Genomic DNA, 27,500 nt, shown 5'->3' on the forward strand with positions numbered 1-27,500 from the left:
AGCACCTGACACTGTACTTTCTTCCCTGGGGGAAGGTCCCACATCAGAGAATTTCCAGTTCCTGCATAAATTCACACCCAATCTGACGCTGTTCGTTTTCAAATAATATTGCATTAGTGCGATGATGTTTTCACATATACAATATTGTCTCTTTCTTTCAGGTGTGTAATAGAAACCACAGCATAGAGAGAAGTGTGTTCATTGCTTCTTACAGGAAAAGGCGATGGAAAAAGTGCACTTGAATAAAAGTGCACTTTTGTTATACTTTTACACCAACATATGTTCCTGTGTTTGAGCGACACAGGCAGATGGGGAGTTTCTGATGATTGCATATAGCGCCGAAGTTACTGCTCTTTACCATTCTCTCCTCTGCATGTCCTGGAGTACAAAAGAAACAGCATAGGAACCATAGCACAGGGAGGTGTATACACTGCAACAAGTACACGTGTCATAAATATAGGAAGGACGGTCCTTGGGTGTGTGGGAACTGTTAATATTTGAATGTGATGATTTTATATAGCACGGAATGGAAATCAGCACTTCTTCGCATTGTACCATGCTAGCTGTCGTATCAATTGCCTACTGTAACTTGCTTTCTTTTTTCTATATATACAGTTAGACTTGAATAAAAGTGCACTTGTTTTGTTATACGTTTACATCAACATATGTTCCTGTGATTGAGCATGCTCAAAAAATACACGTGTAATGCCACGAAAAGTGCACGCAGACACTTCATTTCGCAAACATTGGCATGAGAATGCATTCACAAGTACACTGCAGAGCTATACCGCGTCTTTATGTGAAAATAGCCGTGTCAGATGGGGTTGTATGGACCACCCAAACTTTGCAATGGTACTCATCTCCAGGTCTGTCAGCTTCATAGCAACATCATAGAGGCGATAATCATCACAGGATATGGCATTGGCAAGAGGTTTTTAATCCCTCTAATCACGACAGACATGCTCTTTCAATTCAAGAGATTACAGTTCCCGGTGAAGCTTTGCTTTGCAATGTCAATTAACAAGGCCCGGGGACAGACACTCGAGTTGGTAGAGGTTGATCTTAGCTCTACATGCTTTTCGCACTGTCAGCTTTACGTTGCTTTCTTTTGGGTTTGTTCCCCAAGAAACCTACATGTCCTTGCCCCTGATAACAAAACCAAAAATATTGTTTATCAAGATGCCCTCGGATAGGAAACTTATCAATTTAAATTGTTCTCAATACAAATTCCTTTTTATTTTATTTAAATTGATTTTTAAAGTTTGGCCTGTTTCACTAGTACACAGTGAAACAATCTTGACAGCTGGATTATTACAAAAAAGTGATAGGAGTAAAAAATCTAATACTGCTGAAGTATCTGCCTATGACTTAATGCTAGGCTGATACTGTACATAGAAAATGAAAAGCAGGATAGCAAAAAGTCCATTGAATATTTGCTGCATGCAGATTGTAAGAGCCATTTTCCTAGTTCTATAAAATGTATGAATATTTACTAGATGATAATGCATAAAATATGGGAGGTTCCTAAAACCCCCGTGAATAGAATTGAGTTGGTATTTTCCTGTCATTTCTTAATAGTTTTTGAGTAAACAATGTTCTTTAGTAAGTGTTTTGCCTTGCCTTGTTTAAGGTATAGAGGCATACGGTTTTTTAACCGTGTCCTTGAAAGAATTCTTTTCTGTGCTCGCGTTCGTGCTTACGCACGTCACTGAGCCTGGCGCATATCTAAGTGCCAACGGCCTAAGGGTCTTTTGAGTGTGAAGTAACTCATAAATTAAAAGATCTAAGTTTTGAACCGTATGTTTAAAGCATACAGAAAAAGAAATAAATAACCTTTAAGTACAGAAGTAACCAAAGCTTCGTAAGAAAAAGTAAGGTTATAAAAGATACATTTTTCCCTTTTTTTTGCCTTTATTCTTTGTGTGTAACTATTTTTCTTTTTATTCTTGTATGGATTATTTGCCTTTAACTTTCACTAAATATTTTTAAAAACGAACTTTTGGACTGAGAGATTTCTTTGACACGCGTCTTACCCGTGCCTGACTTTGCCTTATACAAAGGCGGCTACACAGATCTTTCTAAATTCTGCACTTTAAAAATGAAAAACTAGTTTTTCATTCATTCTTTATATGATTATGTATGTATTTATACATAAGCATGCAAACTTAATGGAAATATGTTCAGTTTTACAGTACTTAGTTCCTCTGACAGGCGGCACTGGGTAGCACTGCTTCCTCTCAGTTAGGAGACCTGGGTTCGCTTCCCGGGTCCTCCCTGCGTGGAGTTTGCGTGTTCTCCCTGTGTTTGCATGGGTTTCCTCTGGGTGCTCCAGTTTCCTCCCACAGTCCAAAGACATGCAGGTTAGGTGCATTGGCAATTGTGCCTTGTGTGTGTATATGTGCGCGCCCTGTGGTGGGCTGGTGCCCTGCCCGGGGTTTGTTTCCTGCTTTGCACCCTGTGTTGGCTGGGATTGGCTCCAGCAGACCCCCATGACCCCCGTTAGGATATATCAGGTTGGATATTGGATGGATGGATGGATATTTCCTCTGACATTGCCATTTTATTTTACTAAGAGTTCATCAGACACAGTCAGAAAGGGCTCAAATAGTGGATAGGCTTTCTGATGTTTTATACATATTCCAGAGGACGGAGAAGTGGATGTTATGCCTTTTCAATTTTAACTCTAAAAAATGTTGTCATTCCATATTTTGGCACTATCTAGAGCCTGGAATGTGGTATTCTAAAACATAAAATAAATAACTGGAAAATAGAAAGAATCTTGACCAAAGGCTGTGCAACTTAAGAATACAAGAGTAATTAACTTAAATAAAACAAACTAGCCAACCCGCGGCATACCATACGCCGCATAATCAGGCCGGTTTTTTAGTGATTTTTAAGCACAGGGAGAAAATTAACATTTGAAAAATCGGTATTGTAATAAATCAGCAAGAAATGCAACATTATAACAATGCACGGAACGAACCAACACACAGTCGTCCGTGACTGAAAACTGGCGGACCAATCTTGTTGATGTGAGCGAAGGAAATGTAGATGCGCGCCTTCTGTTCTGACAGATGCGTCGACGATGTATTGCTGGAAGAGTTTGCCACTGGAATGCAAGGCACTAAATGAAGATCTCATGGCAAGCTTGAAAGCATAAAATTGGAGCTGTGACTCGCGTTCTTTTCGCGGTTCGCTTTTACTCAACATGGGTTAATTGTATGTGCCAGCCTGGATCTCCGAAAGGGAATAGCAGTGGAAAAACCATCACAGTTCATATTGAAAACAGAGATACGCTTGCAAGCATCTCCCCTTGATAATATGTAAATGTCGTGTTGTGCAGGAAGTTCCCCGTCTTCACCTACAAAGCAGCAACATCAGTTTGAAAGGACGGGGCGTTATACCTTCTCATATCCAGACCTGGATTTTCCATGAACACCATTCGTACAGCAGTAACAGAGTAACCGTGAGTGATAATGTCATGCATTTGCATGTAAGACTTTGCGACGGGATTAACCTGGTGTATCATGTTGTCTAGTTGAAGCAACAAAATGTCACTGCGAGCGCTATTACATTCTTTTTGCAAACGTTGACTGGTAGCCTCAGCAGAATCGAAGATATATAGGTGACCGTATTGTGGTGACGTGTCAGGATTGTTATACAGTAATCCCTCCTCGATCGCGGGGGTTGCGTTCCAGAACCCCCCGCGATAGACGAAAATCCGCGAAGTAGAAACCATATGTTTGTGTAGTTATTTTTATATATTTTAAGCCCTTATAAACTCTCCCACACTGTTAACATTATTAGAGCCCTCTAGACATGAAATAACACCCTTTAGTCAAAAGTTTAAACTGTCCTCCATGACAAGACAGAGATGACAGTTCTTTCTCACAATTAAAAGAATGCAAATAGATCTTCTTCTCTTCAGGAGCAGAGAATTTCAGGGGAAGAGAGAGAGAGAGAGCTCGCAAAGAAAAGCAAACAATCAAAAAATCAATACTTGTGCTTTTAAGTTTGCCGCGGCATTTTTAAAGGAGCGTTAATATCTTCTAAGCAAACAGCCTCTGTGCAAACAGCCCCTCTGCTCACATCTCCTTCGTCAGGTGCAGAGAACGTCAGAGAGAGAGAGAGAGCGAGATTAAAGCAACAATCAAAAAATCAATTTTTGTGCTTTTAAATATGCCGAGCACCGCAATAAAGCAGCATTTTTTTAGAGGAGCGTCAGTATCTTTTAAGCAAACAGCACCTCTGCTCACACCCCCTCCGTCAGGTGCAGAAAATGTCAGAGAGGGTGAGAGAGAGGCAGAGACAAGTAAACAATTAAGCTCCGTGCGGGATGCATATCGTATAGCATTGAGGAGTTTTAGTTAATATGTAATACATGCTCTGATTGGGTAGCTTCTAAGCCATCCGCCAATAGCGTCCCTTGTATGAAATCAACAGGGCAAACAAACAGAGGAAGCGTGTAGCATAAATTAAAAGACCCACTGTCTGCAGAAATCCGCGAACCAGCGAAAAATCTGTGATATATATTTAGATGTGCTTACATTTAAAATCCGCGATAGAGTGAAACCGCGAAAGTCAAAGCGCGATATAGCGAGGGATTACTGTATAAAGGAGAGACCTGGTGATAAATTTGACCGTGGATTCTGAAAGCGTGCGTGAAAGTGCTTGTCGCAAATTTTGCATACAAATCTTTGCGTTGAATGGATCTGCATATGGTTGTGGAGATCCATCTCACCTGTGAAGTCCTCGTTACAAAATGTGCAATTGAAGGTGAGAGTGGAATGAGTTCGTAAGTGTTTTTTGAGAGCGCGAGTTGTCTCGAAGCATTGTTGGCAATGTTCACATTGCATCATTCGGTTAGTGTTGTGTTTTTTCAAATGTGCGTTCATATATCTGTCCACTCTGAAGCTTTTGGAACAAAAGGTGCATTGAAAGTCCTGTGTGGAATGCGTGTGTTCAGGGGAGGGTGTCTTTAAATGTTTTTCAGAGAGGAGAGTGGGCAGGTGACGTCACATTAGTGTGGCGAGCAAGTGGGTGTGCACGCTGTGTGCACATACAGACAGAGTCAAAAGATGTCACCAGAAGGTAATCACGTGGGTATTTGAGAAGCATGAGAACCTCGTAATGCCCATGATCCAAAGAACCGCTAATGAGCAGGGATATGAAGAGACGCTGGGCCGGATTGTAAACTCGAGAAGAGGCATGAGGACGTTCTTGGAAGTAAATGCTGATAGTAGCTGGAAGGATTTGGGACATTGCCACAATTTCTGCCTCGCCACCACAGACTCCGGACATATTCATGTAATCAGCGTATTGTTGAGCAGACTGTATAACAATGCCTCTGAGACTAAGAACAACGGACACCACGTCGCCAAAGTTATCCCAATGTTGGCAAACAAAGGTAACGGCCATGTTACAAAGTTTGAGAGCAACAGTTTCGTCAATGACATTTCTCCAAAAAAACCCGACTGACCGAAACAAACAGTTACCTGAAGCAGGAATTTCTATAACATTGAAAGAAGTGTTGTTTCCATGAAATACATTTGAAGCGGTAGCCATGGAGGGCAAAAGAATAGTCAGCGTGGCTCACAGCTGGGTTTGGACCGCAGCACAGACCAAAGTGAGTGAGTATGTGTTTGATGAGCTGTTTGATTTGGCGGGCAATGGTCTGAGGTGTGTTCCTGAGCACGTGGGAGGATGGGTAGAGTTTCTGGGCGGGGCTTCGTTGTTCCTTTCGCATGGTTTTTCATGGTGGACGCGGTCGGGTGTCGAAACCGAAAAGAATAATGAAAAGTCAACGTGGCTTAGACGTGCATGTGGACTCCTAGCACAGATGAAAGGGGCGTCCTTTTTGCGTCCGGGCACATGGGCAGGCAGTATGAATGCCTAGAGAGTGAGGGTAGAAGCGGGCCGGTGAAAAAGGAGTGTTAGTGGGCAGGGAAACGTCTTCCGTATTTCTGCAGGAGCATCTAAGAAGACGCATGTTTGTTGCGGATGCGAATTGCTGTATGTAGCGTGTAAAACAGTTTGCTATGGTGCACGCGATCGTGCGTCATAACCGAAAGCTCGGTTTTTAAAGACTGCTTACTTCATTGTGTTTTAACCTCAGTTGTAAAGGATTGTTTTAAAGATCCCATGTGATACCCCTCACAAACCGTTTTACACGCTGCATATGGCGATTTACCTCTGCGAGAAACATGCCTCTATGAACAGTCAACGTGCAGGTGCATGTGGCCTCTATGACAGACGAATATAAATGACGCCGTTTCTTCTGTGTCGTCGCAACCGAGTTGGTGGGCGTGGCTCTGCAAGTTGTTGTCGTATCCAATGGTCTTGGAGTTGGTGGGCGTGGCTCCTTCCTGCATGCGCCATCGGTGTCTTACTTGTCGGCGGCTCAGTGAATCCACGCCCCTTCCGGAGTGCTTTCCATAGTTGTCTTGCCTTAGTGAATTATATATATGGGTGTTACTAAAATGTATATCCCCACAATTACTACAGATATCTAATTTGCTTCATTATGTCTGTGCATAACTCCTATTTCTTTTTTGAAACTGAACTGTGAAAATGAAAAACTTTTCATAACATTATACTGGGAAAGCTGTAAAGCAGTAATGCTGACATCAAAGGGATATCTTATTTAACCAAGGATTAAGGCTAATCAAAAATGAATGCAGTTGAAGGTCCCAGTCTATTGTCTCATAAGTACAAAGCACAGAAAATAAGACCAATGCACCAGCTAAAAAGAAAGCTCAAAGGAAAAAGGAAGCTTAGTCAGGCACCCAAAAGAAGTAGTTCAACACCACCACAACTTGCTTCTCAGCAATGGTGGCTTTCATAAGAAGCAAAAAACATGAAACTGTCTAAATCCACTTACCAGCTCAAAGGAACACGGGGATATTTTATCGAACAATTGTGCCTTTGGTAAAAACATTGTAAACAAATAATAAAGTAATTTAAATTTAAGCCTGGGTAATATACAGTACCTTTTTTTGTATTTTGTTTTTTTTCATTATTAATGGGTATTTTACTAGTTATTTTAAATACAAAAATCTTAGGTTTTGTTTTGGTTTTGCTTATTGTGTATATTATGGGCCTTATGTATATTTTGCTGTAGTTTATCTAAATGTGGCTAATTCTAATATTTATTGTCTTGTGCGTTTGCAATATATTGTCTTATTTTTATTTTATAATCTTGTCATAAAGAGATACAGAGACATTTAAGCAGTACTACTGTGTAGAGAAGGTGAGGCACAGAAGAGCCTAATAAACCTCTGAGACTCTGAAATTTAAGATGACATTAATTCATTGCAAAGCAAAAAAAACTTATGACATAATAGATGGATGTGCAATGGAATTTTTAATTAAAAAAAGTGTTGAACTAAGTTAGCCCGTTTATTATTAACATTTAGTAAAGATAGAGGAAAAGAGTCTCCTTGAGTAAGCGGCTAAGACTAAAATAATAAATTATCTTGGTTTGGCTTCAGTGGCCCAGTTTGTGCTGCAAATAAGAGGAATCCTCTCTGTAAGTTGTATGTTATAAATATGGAAAAGGCATCACACGTGCGCTTTTTCTTGTTGAAGCCTTTTTATCTTGGGTAATTAGTTAGTACTTTTTTTTTTTTTTGTTTTAATACTGTAGTAAAATTTAGTACTGCTTCACTTTCGAACTTGTTATATTCACAGTTATTTTCCCTAAACAAATGTATAATTCAATGATTTGTATTTGTAAATTTTACAGCCATTACCTTCCTTATGTTTCTCAATGCTGTTTCTCATCTGTTTTCGCAGTACAGCTTGGATGAACGTGACCCAGTTCCATTATGCATTCATCATATGCCTATCTGTGTTAGTTTTTCCTTCTTCCAGCAAGGGTAAGCATATGCTGCTGAAAAGCTGTTTGTGTTATGTGAAAGTAGTATATTTGAGATGTGAAAAATGTCCTTTTAAGTTTGTTTTATTCTATGTATTGAAGTAGTATGAAGCAGTACCAGCAGCTACAGTTCTTTACATTTGTGTGCTGGTAGCTTTGTATATGTGCACATAAAGACTCACACATGCTGTAATTACAGTGCATACTAAAGGTTTAATAAACTATATTGATTTGCCTAAATTGCAAATTTCCAAAACCTCCAGTAATTATGAGGTGTAGATTCTTTGTCTGGGGCAAAACCACCCCTTTTCAATAGAGTTTAATAAGCTGTTTTGTTGACAAGAGACTTTAGTTATTTGACCAAGTCAAAGAAAGTGTATTTTGCAATATGTTTGCTTTGTTTGTGTGTTTTCATTGTTGAGATGCTGGGGTCATGGTACATTTAATTTTTTTCTAGTCAGATTATTGAATCATTTCAACAGATTTTAAAAACTCAAGGTACAGCTCGTGTAACTACATTGTGTGTGTGTGTGTGTGTGTGTGTGTGTGTGTGTGTGTGTGTGTGTGTGTGTGTGTGTGTGTGTGTATGTGTGTATGTATGTATGTATGTATGTATGTATGTATGTATGTGTGTGAGAGAGAGAGAGAGTGTGTGTGTGTCCATCTGTCTCATGATTACTTGTGAAATAATAGGGATAGAACCTTGATCTTTGTCTTAATTGAAAGCTTCAAATCTGATATGTCTTGTAAATTAAAAAAAAAAAAAATTATCTAGTGGCACCCTGGTAGACTTGATCTGTGGTCATGTGTTTATGCCAAACTGTAAAGAAAAAGAAAAGCAGCAGCATCTGCTGAGCATCAGGCCCACCGCAGAAGGTGATTATGTTTTGAAGACAAGATTCTGAAACGCATAGACAAGCAAGATGTAATCCTGAATATACAATTTAGATAGAGGCAACAGGTTGGCCATAAAGGATTGCAAAGTGACATGTTACAGCTAAGTAATAAGAGAAATCAAGTGATAGCATCCATAATGACACAAAAAAAGGACAGCAGAGACGTCTGCTAAGCGTCAAGCACATCACAAAAGGCAAATGAACATGCAAAACGCTAAAGCGCATAATCAAGCAAGAAGTAAGCCTGAAATGAGACTGATTTTGTTCTGGAAATTTAAAAAATAATTAAAATGTAGGTTGCGGCTACCTAGTGGCCATTTTACTGGTGGGCAGAAAACTTTATTGTAATCAAAGCACGGTCTTTGCAAGCCCATCTATTGTTAATATCTCAGGATATGGTACGTGTGTACACTATATGGACAGAAGTATTGGGACATGCCTCTTAATTATTGAATTCGGGTGTTTCAATTAGGCCCATTGCCACAGGTGTATAAAATTAAGCATCTAGCCATGCAGTCTCCTTTTACAAACATTAGTGAAACAAAATGGGTTATTCTGAAGAGCTCAGTGACTTCATGCCTGCTACTGTGATAGGATGCCACCTTTGCAATAAGATAGTTTGTGAAGTTTCATCCCTGCTGGGAATTCCATGGTCAACTGTAAGTGGTATTATTGGAAAGTGGAAGTGTTTAGGAACAACAGCAACTCTGCCACAAAGCAGAAGACCAAATAAAGTCAGAGAGCATTGTCAACGACTGCTAAAGTTCATGGTGCATAAAAGTCACCGGCACTCTGCTGATTCCATAAACCTCCACTGGCATTAACTGTGCGGTGGGAGCTTCATGCAAGCCACACATCACCAAGTCCAATGACAGGCAACAGATGAAGTGGTGTAAAGCTTGCCACCAGTGGACTGTAGATCAGTGGAAACATTTTCTATGGAGTAACAAATCGCACTTCTCTGTTTGGCAGTCAGATGGGTAATTCTGGATTTGGCGGATGCCGAGAGAACGTTACCTGCCCTGCTTTGTGCCAGCTGTGAAGATTGGTGAAGGAGGGATAATGATGTGGGTCTGTTTTTCAGGGTTTGGGCTAGGCCCCTTACTTCCAGTAAAGGAAAATCTTAATGCTTCAGCATACCAAGACATTTTTGGCAACTCTGTTAACTTTTATATTCTAGCATGACCGTGTCCCAGTGCACAAAGCCAGGTTCATAAAGACATGGTTGGCTGGGTTTGGTGTGGAAGAACTTTACTGGCCCACAGGAAGCCCTAACCTGAATCCCATCTAACACCTTTGGGATGAACTAGAACGGAGATTGCGAGCCAGGCCTTCTCATCGAACATCAGTGCTTGACCTCCTAAATGCTCTACAAAATGAATCTGCACAAATTCCCACAGAAACCCTCAAATCTTGTGGAACACCTTCCAAGAACAGTGGAAGCTGTTACATCTGCAAATGGAGCACACCATATTAGTTTGTTTTTGAATGCAATGTCATTAAAGTCCCTGTTGGTATAATGGTCAGGCATCCCAATACTTTTGTCAATGTAGTGTAATAGTAAACATAATAGTATAAAATAGAAATCTGTGTTGTACAGAAAAGAATAATCTTTAATGAGCAAGTAATGTTTGTGTGTGCAATGCTTATTAAATACACATCACTGTGATATTTATTGAAATTCATTGCCGCCTATAAGTAATCTTCAAGACAATCCTTGGAATAAATGCAGTACAACGGGGCTTCCTGTCTCTACAAATTATAAAAAAAAATCTTGATAGAATTTTATGTAAATAGAAGTTCACTTCATTTTGTACTAGGTGTTTAAAACTGTATTTTAAAACAATTGGATATAAAAAAAATTGAAAGTATGCTTGTCATTAACAGTTGATTAGCTTCCAAAGTCCTGTTATGCTTTATGAATAAGTCCTTCAGTTTGAAATAAAATCTCCCAACAGTATAAATATTTATCCATTAATTTAAATGCTTCCTCTGTTTCTAAAACCTTACTGGATTTACTCGAACAGATACAAATGATTATTGCTTAGAAAATGTAGGTTGCGTGTATTGCAACATTATACTTCTCTGGCAGCAATTTGCCATTCAGAAACATCCAATCATGATTTAGTCGACTGGACTTGGTGCATATATATCTTTAGACTTTTCATTTATTTCTAATTAATCTGAATTGCAGCTTTTCTGTTTGCCTGCTATACAATGACATTACTGTATTGTATATTACCCTGCCATGTATGTACAAGGTATACATTTTCACAATTGCATTATGCTTTCCTAACTGCATTTCTTTTGGAGAGAAATCATTATGCCACAATCAACTGAATTTATTACAAGATATAAGAGAATTGCATGTTATATAGAAATCTTGTTATAAATATTTATTTTCTGAATGAGTAATGTGCTAATTTAAATGAATGCAGTTAATCTTTATTTCAGAATATTTTTAGATTTTGGGATGCTTAGTATTCTTTTTAGAGTTTTAACTTGTTTCAAAAACAGGATGATTTAGGAGTAATTTTCAGGCAGCTAAGACAGAAGCTTTACAAGCTGTCAATGTCCATGAGTTTATGTAGTTTTAAAAACAACACATTATTTCATTTGTATTCAGTAAATTCTTTTTAATTGTGTTATTTATTTGCTCTATTAGATAAATACAACTTTCAAACCCGGCACATTTAAATTACCTGATTTGTTATATATCCGAGCCCTTTCAACAACGTAATGAGCAGAAAATAATGTCAGGGTCTTCATAAGATGTGAGGAGCCCTGGTAGAATTCAGACTTTGAAGACTGCATGATTCTACCCTTTTTGTGTTGTTGGGAGGTACTTCAGATATTTTAACCAGCAGATGGCATCTGGGAGCACAAATGACAGGAACACATCTGAATAAAATGAAGCTATTTCCGACAAGTGAGCATGAAAATGTAGAACAAGCATTACTTCCCATGGCAGACTTTGTAGAATTGATCAGAATGCACTATAATGCAATTGCTGCTCTAGAAGCAGCAGTATGGAGGGCATCTTATTAATAATAGCTTATGAAACAGAAATATGGATAATGAATAGCAACATGTTTGACGCGTTCTGCACAGCATATGAAGTACTAGGTTTTATAAATAATGGCATGTTAGAAAGTTGGATGATATGATATTGTCTACATTTACTTTGATCCTAATTTTTAATAACTGGTCAGATAATCCATCTTAATAAAAGGATAAGTGACTGTGTGTCCGTCTGGTTTCTATCTCTCTTCCATTCCCACTAATGAAATATCACAAACATTAACACTGCTTTCATAAATCCCATACTAAACGGCCTATAAAACTGACGTATCCCTGGCATTTGTCATTCTAAAAGGTGGCCTATCACGGACATTTGTCGTAATGTATTTTTTTACTACAAATGGCTGCGATATGCCATCTGTTGGAATGATTAATATAATGCATTTTATTACTACAAGTATAACAAAATACATTCCAATAAACGTGCACTGCAAACTTTAATGCTGAGGTCTATGTTGATTACTTAGATTTCAACTTGTCTTATACGGGTAGCACAACTATTTAAGAATAAAATGTCTTGATATAATCAATAGATAGTATGCAGACTAAAGGTGATTAGATTTTAATTGAGTTTTAATTCCAAGCAAGAGTTTTGTTTATCATCAAATCCACTTAACTCTGAGTCTGGTACATAGACATTGGGACTGGAGCCTAAGCTGGTAGCATCAGGTGGAAACCAGTCCTGGGCAAGCAGTCAGCCCATTGCATGGCACCATTGCCCACACATTCACAAAATATTGTGTTTATATTTATTTGCTTTTCACTATTTCATGACATTTGGCAGTTCACCATTGGCAATTTGCGAAGTCGAGGTTAAGTACATCTTGCATTTTAAAAAAACAACACACAGTAGCCAATTGTCAACATTCAACAAATTGGTACTGCCCAGTTAGTGTACTTTTTTTCAAAAAGTGTGTCACTTTTTAAGTCAATATTTATCATTATTCAGATATTTAGTTTTAAAATGTACCACCCACAACCATGGAAAGTCCATGGCTTATTAATTGTAGATATTTACAATATTTTTTATTGTCCCTATCATAATGAAGAAAAGTACTGTAAATCACCAGGGAGACTTTGATACATTACAAGCACTATTTTGTTCTAATTGAGTACATTATTGTAATATACATTGTTTAATAAAACTGACGTAATTGGGAAAGTTAGACAAACAATATGTTGTTTTTTTATTGATTTTTCTATTTATGGATACCACATTCACCTGAGGAAAAAAATCTCAGACTGCAATAAAACTCCATCAAAAATACTTTGTTTTGTTTGTTTGTTTGGTTGATTTTTTCCCCCTATGTAAAGTATAAAACTGCAGTAGTACTAGAAACTTTGTGAAACGTTTGGAATTATCTTTTTCTGCGTAAATATGATCTACAACAACAACAACATTTATTTATATAGCACATTTTCATACAAAAAATGTAGCTCAAAGCGCTTTACATAATGAAGAATAGAAAAATAAAAGACACGGTAAGAAAATAAAATTAGGTCAACATTAATTAACATAGAATAAGAGTAAGGTCTGATGGCCGGGGAGGACAGAAAAAAAAACTCCAGACGGCTGGAGAAGAAAATAAAATCTGCAGGGATTCCAGACCATGAGAGGGCCCAGTCCCCTCTCGGCATTCTACCTAACATAAATGAAACAGTCCTCTTTGTATTTTGGGTTCTCATGGAAGGACTTGATGATGATGGTCATGTAGACTTTTAGTCCATCAATGTTGCAGCATCATCATGCTTTGAGTAGGTGGTGGTGGACAAAAAAACCGGAAAAAGAAACAGAAGAGAGAGTAGGGGCTAGTACGGAATTTAGAGCCACCATGAATAGTTATTATAATGAATTGAACATACAGGGTATCAGGATTAAATTAAAGTGAGGTTATGAGAAGGCCATGTTAAAGTAATGTGTTTTCAGCAGTGTTTTAAAGTGCTCCACTGTATTGGCCTGGCGAATTCCTATTGGCAGACTATTCCAGATTTTCGGTGCATAACAACAGAAGGCCGCCTCACCACTTCTTTTAAGTTTTGCTTTTGGAATTCTAAGGAGACACTCATTTGAGGATCTAAGGTTACAATTTGGAATATAGGGTGTCAGACATTTCAATATATAAGATGGAGCAAGATTATTTAAGGCTTTATAAACCATAAGCAGAATTTTAAAGTCCATTCTGAATGACACAGGTAACCAGTGTAGTGACATCAAAACTGGAAAAATGTGTTCAGATTTTCTTTTCCAAGTTAGGATTCTAGCAGCTGCATTCTGCACTTGTTGCAAATGATTTTTTGGATAATCCTGAAAGGAGTGCGTTACAGTAATCTAGTCGACTGAAAACAAAAGCGTGAATTAATTTCTCGGCATCTTTCAATGATATAAGAGGTCTAACTTTTGTTATGTTACTTAAGTGAAAAAATGCTGTCCTAGTGGTCTGATGAATATGCGATTTAAAATTCAGTTTACAGTCAACAGTTACTCCTAAGTTTTTTTTACTTCCGTCTTGACTTTTAATCCTAATGCATCAAGTTTATTTCTGATAAACTCATTGAATCCATCATTGCCAATCACTCAAATTTCAGTTTTCTCTTTATTTAACTTGAGAAAATTACTCATGAATAACAATGGCGAGATACTCAAGGACTTGAGTTTACCAAAACTAACATCTTTACATTTTAACCGGCAGAAATAGATGTTTGCCAAGTCACCCCCCCACCCCCTTTTTCTCATTCCATTCCCCCACAACCCCCACCACCCCGGCGATCCGTGCGAGTAAAGCTGTAACCCGGACGCGCAGATTTGATTAAAACAGCGGCGCCGTCTGAGCTAAGCCACGTTTCACTTAGTGCAATCTAATAATAAATAACAATAATTCATTTTATTTATAGGGCACTTTACATTAGCAGTAAATCTCAAAGTGCTACATAAAAAGTTTAAACAAAGACAAAGCCAGATAAAAACAGAGATAAAACAACAATAATTTTAGCATTTATGTTAATATGCTTTCCTAAATAGAAAAGTCTTTAGCTGTTTTTTAAAACAGCCCACAGTCTGCTGTGTTCTTAGACTCTCTGGTAGGCCATTCCAGAGCCATGGAGCAGCGGCTGCAAAGGCTCGGTCACCCATTGTATGAAGTTTGGTCACAGGGGGGCGAAGGCGGTGGGTATTTGCAAAACGTTGGGTCCTTGCAGTGGATTGTAGTATTAGGAGTTCCTTCAGATATTGTGGAGCATTTCCGTGGATGCACTGGTGAGTGATCAGACAGAGTTTGTATTCGATATGGAGGTGGATAGGGAGCCAATGAAGTGACTGAAGGATTGGTGAAATGTGTTCATATTTCCGCACCCTCATCAGGTTTCTTTCAGCACTATTTTGAATTTGTTGGAGATTTTGAAGGCTTTTGCTGGGGAGCCTAATGAGGAGTGTGTTACAATAATCCAGCCTGGATGAAACAAAGGCATTAAACCAGTTTTTCAACATCACAGAGGGAGAGGTAGGGATGGAGTTTGGCTATGTTTCAGAAAGAATGCAATTTTACAAAGGTGATGGACATGTGCCTCAAATGATAGATGGGAGTCTAACTTGACACCCAGATTTGTAACAGAAGGGGAGAGGGTAATAGTATGGTCAGAAAAGGAAATACAATTTACAGAGGAACGAAGTTGATGGGGGGCGCCAATTTAAAAGACCTTCAGTTTTAGTGCTGTTCATCTTGAGGGAGTTCTTGGACATCCAGGCCTCAGTCTCATCCAAGCAAGAGGAAAGAGTTGATGAAGGTGTAAGAGAAGTCGAATCCAGTCAATATTTCTGTATACTTTGGAGCCACTGAGTATTTTGATCTGCACATTAGCTTTAACGTTGCCTTTCTGCAGTCTGCTCATCAGACACTATTGTCATACTTATTTATGGACAGATATATATCCTAGCAGCATACTGGATTGAACACAGAATGGGTGGTTCCTACAAGTCAATGTGGAAGTTTGCTACAGCTTGTCTAGCTGAGTATGAGAGTAGTAGTAGTAGTCTAGTTTGATGGTTCATTGATTAGACCGGCATTTTGATGGTTCCTTGCATGCAGATTTTAATTTCCTATCCATATATGCAGTAGCCATTCTCTTTTATGTAAAAAAAAAAAGGGTGTGTCTTTTATCTTCCTGGGAGTGGTAAGAAAATCCCCCAAAAAAAGCAGTAGTAATAAACTCAAAAGGGGGCATCTGAAACAAATCATCTAGTAGTAACCATGACAAAGAACCATTTTAAAATTTGCAGCAAAAATAAATGAAAAATCAATTTATTTTGGTGTGTGCCTTGGTGCATCCGGAGATGGTCTGACATCCTGTCTTGCATTTGCTCCTGGCTTTAATTTCGGCCATTTCTCAATACTACCAGGAGACATTTTACCTGAAGTATTGCCATTAAAAGATAGACTCCACAAGAAATGCAGTAGTCTAGATTGACTTTTTAGTATTTTACATGTTTTGAAAGGGCAAACGTGATACAATCCAGTAGTTTTTAGGCTTTAATAATAACAGCACTGTATATAGACTGACAACAAGTATACTATTACATAGATATTTACAACAAAATGTAGTTGTATTTATTAGCATCAAATGCAGAGCATTCTTGTTGAATGAATAAATATTGACAGTATATCATTATTAATTACTAAAATATTGTATGTGAACAAGCAGTGTCCTTACAGACTGTAATATGGCAGAGGTCTGAGATCTATTCAGTACATTGTATATTACTTTAAAGAAAAGCATAAGCCAAATACATGAAAATTTATATAAATTTTATTTTTTCTGATTTTTTTTTTATGTTAAAGTTGGGGCATAGAAGTCCCGTTTTATAATGTAAGAATTTCAAAATGAATTGTCCTTGAACAGTGGTGTTGGCTTTCTTTAAAGGACCTTCTTATTGGTGGACCCAAATGAACGTGAGGAGAGGGTAATGGATGGATTATTAGTCATTGCCATGAACAAGCACCGTGAGATATGTACAATTCAGTCAAGTGGAGGAATCATGCTCTTAAAAGAACAGGTAAGATATATCATTAGTTAATACAGTTATAGCTTTTTGTGTAAATGGAAAAGCTGTTATTTGTTTTAACACTTTTTTCAGTATTTAATAACATAAACAGATTGAAATGTCTTTTCATGCCTGCCTTCTAGCGCATATTATAGCCATTTTTATGTTCACCTGTATTGTAGCTAAATGTAATGCAAGAATACAGCCGTTGTTGATCGAGGGTGAAATATGCACACTGGTAATTTACTTAAGGATTTTATGGAAGCTTATTTGGAAACATTATATAACCAACTATCAATGTGAAGGTCTTAACAATGATAAACATACTTCAGAAATCAGTGGTCTATTAATAAAGAGAATATGAGAGCAGAGTTTGCCTGTCTTAAAATACTGTAGTGGTTTTCAAGCCTCAAGGGGATAGTTGTAGTTAAACTAGATATATAAGGTACTGAAGGCAGCAGGGTTGAATTGTTGCTTAGATATAGTAGAATGATGAAGAATATAATAGTTGAAAGACAGGGTGAATTAACGAATAATTTGAAACCTGAACTTATTTTTGAGCAACATTAAATTTGATATAACTTTCGTTTGCAATTAGCAAGAGTGCTGGTGTGACTGTTTTTATGTTCAGTACGATATGTACCAGTGAATGATCATAATAATATCATAATCATAATAATGTTGTCAATAAGCATAGTTGCAAGTGGAATGGATATGTGCTGCACATATGGCTATAGTTCTGAAAGTGAAAGTCCATAAAATTCTACATTGTTCACTGTAACCTAGTAAAAGACAATTGAAAGCAAGACATTTAAAATTAACAATATTGTGGATGTTATGAAAACTTTTTTTTTTTTTTTTTGCCAAAAAAGGGTTCGACTTCTCTAAATTTGTCAGTCTCTTAAATGACAAGTGTGCTATATCACAGTAAAGTTAGTTAATTTAATTAAGGATCCATATTCTGTCTATTCTTTTTAACATACAGGCCTCATTCACACCTAAGCATTTTTCTAGTGTTTTAGCGTTAGACAAAACTGCTTGTAAAGTTATAAGCCATTATTTTCAACAATACTATTCACACCTGACTATTTTAGCAGCAAGCATTTTAGAAAACTCCTGCATGCAGCAGTTTAAGTGTTCGATTGATATCAATGGTAATGCTCATAAAATGCTTGTAAAAGAAAACAAAAGTGCATTTTTACAGAAAGGCAGTGCCTCTTCTTGGATAAAACTGATAAATACTGAATTTTGACTTTTCATTACCTGTAAGTCATAATCAACAAAATGAAAATAAATAAATGCTTGAAATATATCACTCTGTGTGTAATGAATCTAATATAATATGAGTTTCACTTTTTGAATTGAATTACTGAAATAAATAAATAAAAACTCTCCGATGACATTCTAATTTATTGAGATGCACCTTTATATAGGTGTGTGTGTATATATATATATATATATATATATATATATATATATATATATATATATATATATATATATATATATATATATATATATATATATATATATATATATATATATATATATATATATATATATATATAACACCTCCCAGCTCAGCTCAGTGTCTGGACTGGCCCATAGTCCTTTTATAGTCCCTGACCCGGAGGTGTTCCTGCCCAATCAGACCACAGTCCCTTATTCCTTCCTGGTCAGGGTAAACAGTCCTTTTCTTCAACCCGGGAGCATGTCGTTTCTTCCTGTCACGTGACCGTGACGCACTCCCGGGTCATAGGGCACATAAGAGCCCACAAGCCCCCCTACAACGACTCCCTGTGGCCCCCAAGGTATCAAGCAGGGCTGTGTATAAACACTACATAGTCCATGAGGCCCCTGCTGGACCTTGAGGCACGATCATGCTGTCGGGAGAGCTCCTCCTGGCGGCCTGGGGGTGAGGACTGGAACACGAAGCCGGCAGTCCTCCACAATTCCCCACAAACCCCCCAGCGACGACAACTGGGGCAGAGCGTCCTTGGCTGCGTTGTCCATGCCTCCCAGCGAACCTTGGGGTAACGGTGTATCCTTTATCCGCCCGCTCCCCTGTCCTCCAGGAACGATTTCGCCACTCGTGGCCCGGCCGACGACAGTTGTAACACCGACAATGTCCTCCTGGTTGTTTCCCTCTGCGAGACCAGAAACGCCTCGGGAATTCCGTCAGCGTCATCTCCGCCCCTTTCTCTGCCAAGGAGGGGTTTATGGCCGCTTTGCTGCTCTCAGCTCTTCTCTCTGTTATGTCAGGAGACCCACGTTTTATTTTGGGGATCTCCTGCTTAATCTGGGGCTTGTGCTCAGCTTGAGGCTATCTATGGAAAAAAGAGAGCCTCTTTGTTATTTGCACGCCCGTTGTCCTACATTTATTAGGAGGCGGCTTCATTAACTCCGCTCCGATGAACAGCACTGTTCAGCTGCACCGTTGTGGTCAGCGCTTCCCCCAGCCCTCCTGTCACCAAAGACAATCCACTTAACACACCGGTCGGGGTCTTGAGGCCTGAACCGCTCCGGAAGGCCGTGTCATACGCATGCCCCGGCTCGATCGTTCCTCTCCGCGACCGTTCAGTCATCGTGCCACAATCTGTTAGGCACACGGTGCTTTGACATCCGCTACTTATTAACTGCGGTGCCGTCTCGCACTGTGTCCCTTTATGCTGTACGATACGGGCCGGACTCGCCTGTATTCCCGCATCGATCACCACAGGAGCTTCACGACCCAGTCGCCATAGATATTCCAGTAGACCATTCAGCGGCGCCTCGGCCGTCGCTCCCAGCTCTTCCACTCGTTCCTTCAGCTCTTTTAATTCCTGCAAGAAAAGGTGCAGGGGCTCGAGGTATTTCTTGAGACCCCGTAAGTCCGCAAAGTTAGTTAATACGGCCGGCTGTAATTTTGCTTCCGCCTCTTCCTTACCTGCCAGCCAGGAACCAATGAGCACGTCCCCTCCTGGCACGTGTTCAGCTGGGTCGCGCAAAGGCTCTTGGAGTCCTCCAGGGGTCGGCTGGCCGTTGTTGGCTGACTGTCTTCCTCCCCTCCTACTGCAACGGAGGGCCGTTCAGACATCTCCTGCTGCTCATTGGCAGCGGTTTTCGTTGGCGCTGCTTCGCTCGCCTTCCCCTCCTTTTCCCGGAGGCTCGGACTCGTCGGGTAACGGACGACCACCCCGGAGGACTCCGATCGTCCTTCACCTTCCCGGCATCCACTGCGGGTAACCAGGCTCTTGTCCTCATATGGGGGCGTCGCTAGCCGTCTCGCATCGTGGCTTGTTTTCTGGGAAACGCGGCCATCTTGCCGGGACATGATGTAGGTGTCTGACACACCGCGGATTTTCTGAACGCAGGCGTCTGCAAAACAGGATAAAAAACAGCCCGACACTTTGGGCGCTTTCCCTGCACCTACCTCCGGACTAGGCGGCGTAGTCCCCAATCCATCTAGGGAGTCCGACGCGCTCAGTAGCTGTCCGCGTCCCAACTGTTGCGCCACTTGGGCTTGCTCAGCCCGAATTAGCGCCCGGTCTTCCTCGCTCCCATTCAGGTACGTCCAGGTCATCTCGGCGTCCGTCAGATACTGTACCCACCTGGGACTGACCTTTTTTTTTTCCCGTACTTCCCCATCGTTCTCCAAATAGAATCAGGCTCGCACTCGCAGCGCTCTTGGTAGTGGGTGGTATTTGCACCTCCGTGCGTTGACGCGTGACCTTCCTAGGGTTGTCTACCCACACAAATTTTGTTTTAAATGCAGCTCCCCTGCCAACAGACGGCCAGAGAATCCTGCCAACTACGCCAGTGTGGCAGTAGGGGGCGCTAGTGCTCCGTTGAACCCTCCGGTACCACGCTAGACACCAGGTAAAAGTCCCAGACTTTTTATTAATTAACAATACTGTGCACAAAGCACACTCCACACAGACACTAGTCCAGACACTTCGCCCCTCTACCGCTCAGCTCAGTGTCTGGACTAGCCCATAGTCCTTTTATAGCCCCTGACCCGGAGGTGTTCCTGCCCAATCAGACCACAGTCCCTTATTCCTTCCTGGTCAGGTTAAACAGTCCTTTTCTTCAACCCGGGAGCATGTCGTTTCTTCCTGTCACGTGACCGTGACACACTCCCGGGTCATAGGGCACCTAAGAGCCCATAAGCCCCCCTACAGCGACTCCCTGTGGCCCCCAAGGTATCCAGCAGGGCTGTGTATAAACACTACATAGTCCATGAGGCCCTGCTGGACCTCAGGGCACAATCATGCTGTTGGGAGAGCTCCTCCTGGCGGCCTGGGGGTGAGGACTGGAACACAAAGCCGGCAGTCCTCCACAATATATATATATATATATATATATATATATATATACACACTAGCAAAATACCCGCACTTTGCAGTGGCAAAGTACTGCCTTTAAATTTTTATTAAATCTCTTGAAGATGGGCCCATAGGTAACTAAGACCGCTGGAAAGTTCAATATGGTGGCCAACAGTGGCATCATACCACCGAAATAAGTACATACATTAGTTTCAGTTGGCGCAGGGAAGTCGCCAGGTGGACGTTGTCGACCGTTATCACCGTTACGCGTAGAATTTCTAAATGAAACCTGCTTAACTTTTGTAAGTAAGCTGTAAGGAATTAGCCTGCCAAATTTCAGCCTTCTACCTACACGAAGTTGGAGAATTAGTAATGAGTGAGTCAGTCAATGAGGGCTTTGCCTTTATTAGTACAGACCAGGGGTGTCGAACTACAGTCCTGGAGGGCCACAGTGGCTGCAGGTTTTCATTCTAGCCATTAGTGACCAGTTTTTGATGCTAATTAACTTCTTTAGCCTCAGCTTTAATTAGCTTGACTCGGGCCCTTTAGTTGTTTTTTCCTTAATTAGCAGCCGGACAGTAATGAGACATAAAACAAGCAGGACATGACCAGCTCACTTGTACCCATCAAACAAAATCTGAAAATAAAGATGTAGGTCTCAGTAAGGCTGATCCCTCAGGTTACCAAAATATTTTAGGAGTTCTTAGAAAAAAACAGAATATCAACAGTTTTGGAAATGTCTGCTGTGACAAGAAGAGAGCAGCAACAAGGCATAGAATTGAATTAACGGGTTTAATTAACAGCAAGAATCAGCTTCTCATTAAGGAACTGGTTGGAGTTGGAAGCCCCAATTTAGCTGGTCATCTGTTGGCTCGTTTCACATCTCATTTCTGTTTGGCTGTTATTTAATACTTAAGACTTAATCCTTAAAAACAGGGCTATTAAAATAGAGGGAAAAGAAGTTAATTAGCAGTGAAAACTGGACACTGATTAGGAAAAGGGTTAGAAAGAAAACCTGCACCCACTGCAGCCCTCCAGACCTGGAGTTTGACACCTGTGGTATAGACTGTCTATGAATGTAATTTAAACTTAAGCTTTACACCTTGCTTTCCTATTGATATGTCTACAAAGGCTTGTTCAGCTTCAGAGGGTTGTTCCTTTCTTACTGCATCAATAAACAGCTTGTCTTCCTCTTTATCTGAGACATCACACACTGCATGCATGGGTTTACCTTTCCCAGTCCTGCAAACTTTAGCGAAGTGGTTCAATTTACCACATTTTTTACACTGTCTTCCTTTAGCTGGACATTGACTTTTTCCACCGTGTGGTTCGTTTCCGCAGTAGGTGAACTTATGAATATGCATGTATGTGTCAGTTGCTTCATATTCTATTGCTGCCGTCTCAATTGTGTAATGCGTTTTTTGTTCATCGCTCTTTGGAGCTCGTGCTTCTTGTCTGCGTACTGCGTTCACAGTCAGTTCACGTGTGCCGCTCAGAATACATGCATCGATGGTTCTCTGCTGTGCTTGTGCTATCTTGTGCGATCTTGTGATGTCCACGGCTTCATTTAATGTTAGCTCAGTCTCAACAACAACAACAACAACATTTATTTATATAGCACATTTTCATACAAACAGTAGCTCAAAGTGCTTTACATATTAAAGAATAGAAAAATGAAAGACATAATTATAAAAAATAAATCAACATTAACATCGAATAAGAGTAAGGTTCAATGGCCAGGGGACAGAAAAACAAAAACTCCAGACGGCTGGAGAAAAATAAAATCTGTAGGGATTCCAGACCATGAGACCGCCCAGTCCCCTCTGGGCATTCTACCTAACATAAATGAAACAGTCCTCTTTGGATTTAGGGTTCTCACGGAAGGGCTTGATGATGATGATGGTCACGTAGACTTCTTCCTTTTAATCCGTCCATCATTGTTGGAGCATCATGAAGCTTTGAGTAGGTGGAGGTGGCGCAGGCCACCACCACAAAGAAACCGGAAAAAGAAACAGAAAAGAGAGTAGGGGTCAGTACCGATTTTAGAGCCACCATGAATAGTTGTTATGATGAATTGAACATACAGAGTATCAGGATTAAGTTAAATTACGATTAAAATGAAGTTATAAAAGGCCATGTTAAAGTAATGTGTTTTCAGCAGTGTTTTAAAGTGCTCTACTGTATCAGCCTGGCGAATTCCTATTGGCAGGCTATTCCAGATTTTAGGTGCATAACAGCAGAAGGCCGCCTCACCACTTCTTTTAAGTTTTGTTCTTGGAATTCTAAGGAGACACTCATTTGAGGATCTGAGGTTACGATTTGGAATATAAGGTGTCAGACATTCCGATATATAAGATGGGGCGAGATTATTTAAGGCTTTATAAACCATAAGCAGAATTTTAAAGTCAATTCTGAATGACACAGGTAACCAGTGTAGTGACATCAAAACTGGGTGATGTGTTCTGATTTTCTTTTCCTAGTTAGGATTCTAGCAGCTGCATTCTGCACTCGTTGCAAACGATTTATATCTTTTTGGGTAGTCCTGAGAGGAGTGCGTTACAGTAATCTAGTCGACTGAAAACAAACGCGTGAACTAATTTCTCAGCATCTTTCAGTGATAAAAGAGGTCTAACTTTACTTATGTTTCTTAAGTGAAAAATGCTGTCCTAATGATCTGATTAATATGTGATTTAAAATTCAGATTACAGTCAACAATCACCCCTAAGCTTTTTACCTCCGTCTTGACTTTTAATCCTAATGTATCCAGTTTATTTCTAATAGCCTCATTGTATCCATTATTGCTGATCACTAAAATTTCAGTTTTCTCTTTATTTAACTTGAGAAAATTACTATTCATCCATTCTGAGATACTAGTCAGACATTGTGTTAGTGAATCAATAGAATCGGGTCATCAGGTGCTATTGATAAGTACAGCTGTGTGTCATCAGCATAGCTGTGGTAGCTCACGTTGTGCCCTGAGATAATCTGACCTAACGGAAGCATGTAGATTGAGAATAACAGCGGACCCAGGATAGAGCCTTGTGGAACACCATATTGGATATCATGTGTCTTCGAGTTGTAATTCCCACAACTAACAAAATATTTTCTCCCTGTCAGGTAGGATTCAAACCAATTTAAGACACTGCCAGAGAGGCCCACCCATTGACTAAGGCGATTTCTAAGAATGTTGTGATCAATGGTGTCAAATGCAGCACTCAGATCTAAGAGGATGAGAACAGATAAATGGCCTCTGTCTGCATTTACCCGCAAGTCATTTACTACTTTAACGAGTGCAGTTTCTGTGCTGTGATTTGTTCTAAAACCTGACTGAAATTTATCAAGAATAGCATGTTTATTTAGGTGGTCATTTAACTGCATAATGACTGCCTTCTCTAGAACTTTACTTAAGAAGGGCATGTTAGAGATGGGTCTAAAATTTTCAAGAGCGAGGGTCAAGATTATGTTTCTTAAGTAGGGGTTTAACTACAGCAGTCTTAAGACAGTCTGGGAAGACCCCAGTATCTAGTGACGAATTTACTATGTCAAGAACATTATCAATTAGCACGCCTGATACTTCTTTGAAAAACCTTGTTGGTATCGGGTCAAGGACGAGGTGGAGGGTTTTAATTGAGATATTATTTTTTGTAAATCAGGTAAATCTATCCTAGTGAAAGAGTTTAATTTGTTTATAACAGGATGTTGGGGTTTAGGGGATCCTTAGTGTTGGGGAGATATACTATGTTATTTCTAATATCATTAATTTTTGATTGAAAATACAGCGACAGCCTCACAGGTTTCACTGGAAGCACTTAGGAGGCATTCCTTTGAGCTACCTGGGTTTAGTAGGTGATCAATTGTTGAAAATAAGACTCTAGGATTACTAGCATTGTTATTTATAATCTTGAGAAATAGCAGCGTCTCTCAAGACGGACAGTGTTATTGTATTCTGTTATTTTGACTTTTAATATTTCGTGGTGGATAGTAAGTTTAGTCTTCCTCCATTGACGCTCAGCTCTACGGCATGTTCTCTTTAAATCAGACACTCTTTGGGTCTTCCATGGTATACCAATGCTAGAAGATTTTTTCACTGTCTTTTCAGGTGCAACTATGTCAACAGCAGCTCTCACTTTAGAATTAAATCTTTCCACCTTACTATTTACATTGTCCTCGCTATTATAGCTGGCACTATAAACGGACTGATTGCTTAAAATGTTTGTAAGTTTTAAAGCTGCTGCGAATCAAAGAAGCGTTTTTAACAATATGCTTCTCATGAGTGTTTTTATCATTATTTCTATATTAAAAGTAGAAGAAAATGTGTCTGATAGACCAATATCAATGATCTGTTTTATATCAACTTTCAGTCCTTTAGTAATCACTAAGTCTAATGTATGACCTGCTTTATGTGTAGGCTGATTTATGAGTTGTCTCAAATCAAAAGAATCCAGGAGGTTCATAAATTCTTTTACTTTTAGATCACACTGATTATCTATATGAAAATTAAAGTCGCCAACTATTAGGAGTGTGTCATAATTAGTAATTAAAATTGACATTAAGTCAGAGAATTCCCCAAAAACGACGTTATATTTAGGAGGTCTATACACGGATAGTACTAGAACTTGAGAATCTCCATGAATAACAACGGCGAGATACTCAAAGGACTTGAACTTACCAAAACTGACATCTTTACATTTTAATCGCTCGAGTAAATGTTAGCCAATCCGCCCCCTTTTCCCTGGCGGTTTGCATGAGTAAAACTGTAATCCGGAGGCAGATTCGATTAAAACTGACGCGCATCTGAATTCAGCCATGTTTCATTTAGTGCAATAAGATCTATTTTTTATCACTAATAAGATCGTTGATAAAAACGTTTTGTTAGTTAAAGCTCTGACATTTAATAGTGCCATATTTAATGTTTCGGAGGTGCAGAGATGAGTACTATGTGCGTTATTGTTATTTGGAATAGGAACTAAATTATTATTATTAGCGCCGCTCTGTGTATATTTTTGTTTAATCTGCGATCTGTTTTTATAGTTTTAATACATTGTTCCTCTAAAATAGTGATTTTAATTAGATTATTGGAGTTTATGCCGTATTTCCTAGGTTTTCTACGTGCATTGAGATTGCTTATTACAGTATTAATGGTGTGAACTTTAACGGAAGACTCTATTAAACATTCATCATGTCCTGGCACAGCAGTATTATTTCGGAAGGGGTTAAGAGCAGAGATAGATAGTCAAGAAAAACGAATTACCTTCGATATGTTTTCGGAGAGGACCCGGGCGCCGAAACTGTTCGGATGCAGGCCATCACGCTTGAAGAGACGCGCCTTTCCAAAAAGAGATTCCAATTGTTGATGAAGCCGACATCCTTCTTCTTGCAGAAACCCTGTAGCCAGTTGTTCAACCCTAGCAGACGACTGTAGTACTCGTTGGATCGTCTGACGAGAGGTAGTGGACCCGAAACGAAGATCTTTGCCGATGGGGTCCTCTCCTTCGTGTCTCTAATCAGAGCTGCGAAGTCAGCCTTCAGGATTTCTGATTGTCGGTGCCTTATATCGTTTACGCCGGCATGCAAGTTTCACTTAAGTCGGCACTTAAGTTTCTCTTGCACTTTTGCTGAGTTTGTGCCAAACACTAGTCTATCCCTGATCATCTCATCTCCGTTTGCATAAGCACAGTCCTTCACCCGCGAATATTTAGCAGCAGAGTGTCTATTGAAGTGCTGCTAATGGACGGCTTTATATGGGCAGGCACTCAATTACGTGGGAGGCGTGATGATGGGGGAACGCAACTCCGCCTCACACGGCAACCTAGCTGCAGGCTATGGCCGTATATATGTACGTAAGTAGGTTCCAGTTATGACCGTTACGCGTACAATTTCGAAATGAAACCTGCTTAACTTTAGTAAGTAAGCTGTAAGGAATGAGCCTGCCAAATTTCAGTCTTCTACCTACAAAGGAAGTTGGAGAATTAGTGATGAGTGAGTGAGTCAGTCAGTCAGTGAGGGCTTTGCCTTTTATTAGTATAGATATACTGTATATATACCCGTGTAGGAACCCATTTTTTTCTCCATTTACTGTAATAGACGTCAGCTCGATGGCCGTGGGAGGCGGACCACGTAATTTAGTGCCTGCCCATATAAGGCCATCCATCAGCGGCAATCCAATAGAAACACTGCCGCTAAATATTCATGGGTGAAGGACTGTGCTTATGCAGACGAAGATGAGATGGTCAGGGTGGTGTTTGGCACAAACTCAGCGAAATTGCGAGAGAAACTTTTAAGTGCCGAGTCTTAGCTAACTTTAAATA

The 27,500-nt window shown here is 39.7% G+C and overlaps 1 protein-coding gene across 1 annotated transcript in view; it reads left to right on the plus strand.

Annotated features, from left to right (window-relative positions):
• The window catches only part of exosc9 (exosome component 9), an 85,038-nt gene that overhangs the window by 19,497 nt on the left and 38,041 nt on the right, over nucleotides 1–27,500 (plus strand). Inside the window, exons 6-7 of the mRNA XM_039751146.1 lie at nucleotides 7,795–7,877; nucleotides 16,768–16,900. Of these exons, the coding sequence (XP_039607080.1) occupies nucleotides 7,795–7,877; nucleotides 16,768–16,900 (216 nt within the window). The remainder of the gene's footprint in view (nucleotides 1–7,794; nucleotides 7,878–16,767; nucleotides 16,901–27,500) is intronic.

Source organism: Polypterus senegalus, chromosome 4 (assembly GCF_016835505.1).
Source record: "Polypterus senegalus isolate Bchr_013 chromosome 4, ASM1683550v1, whole genome shotgun sequence".
NCBI lineage: Eukaryota > Metazoa > Chordata > Cladistia > Polypteriformes > Polypteridae > Polypterus > Polypterus senegalus.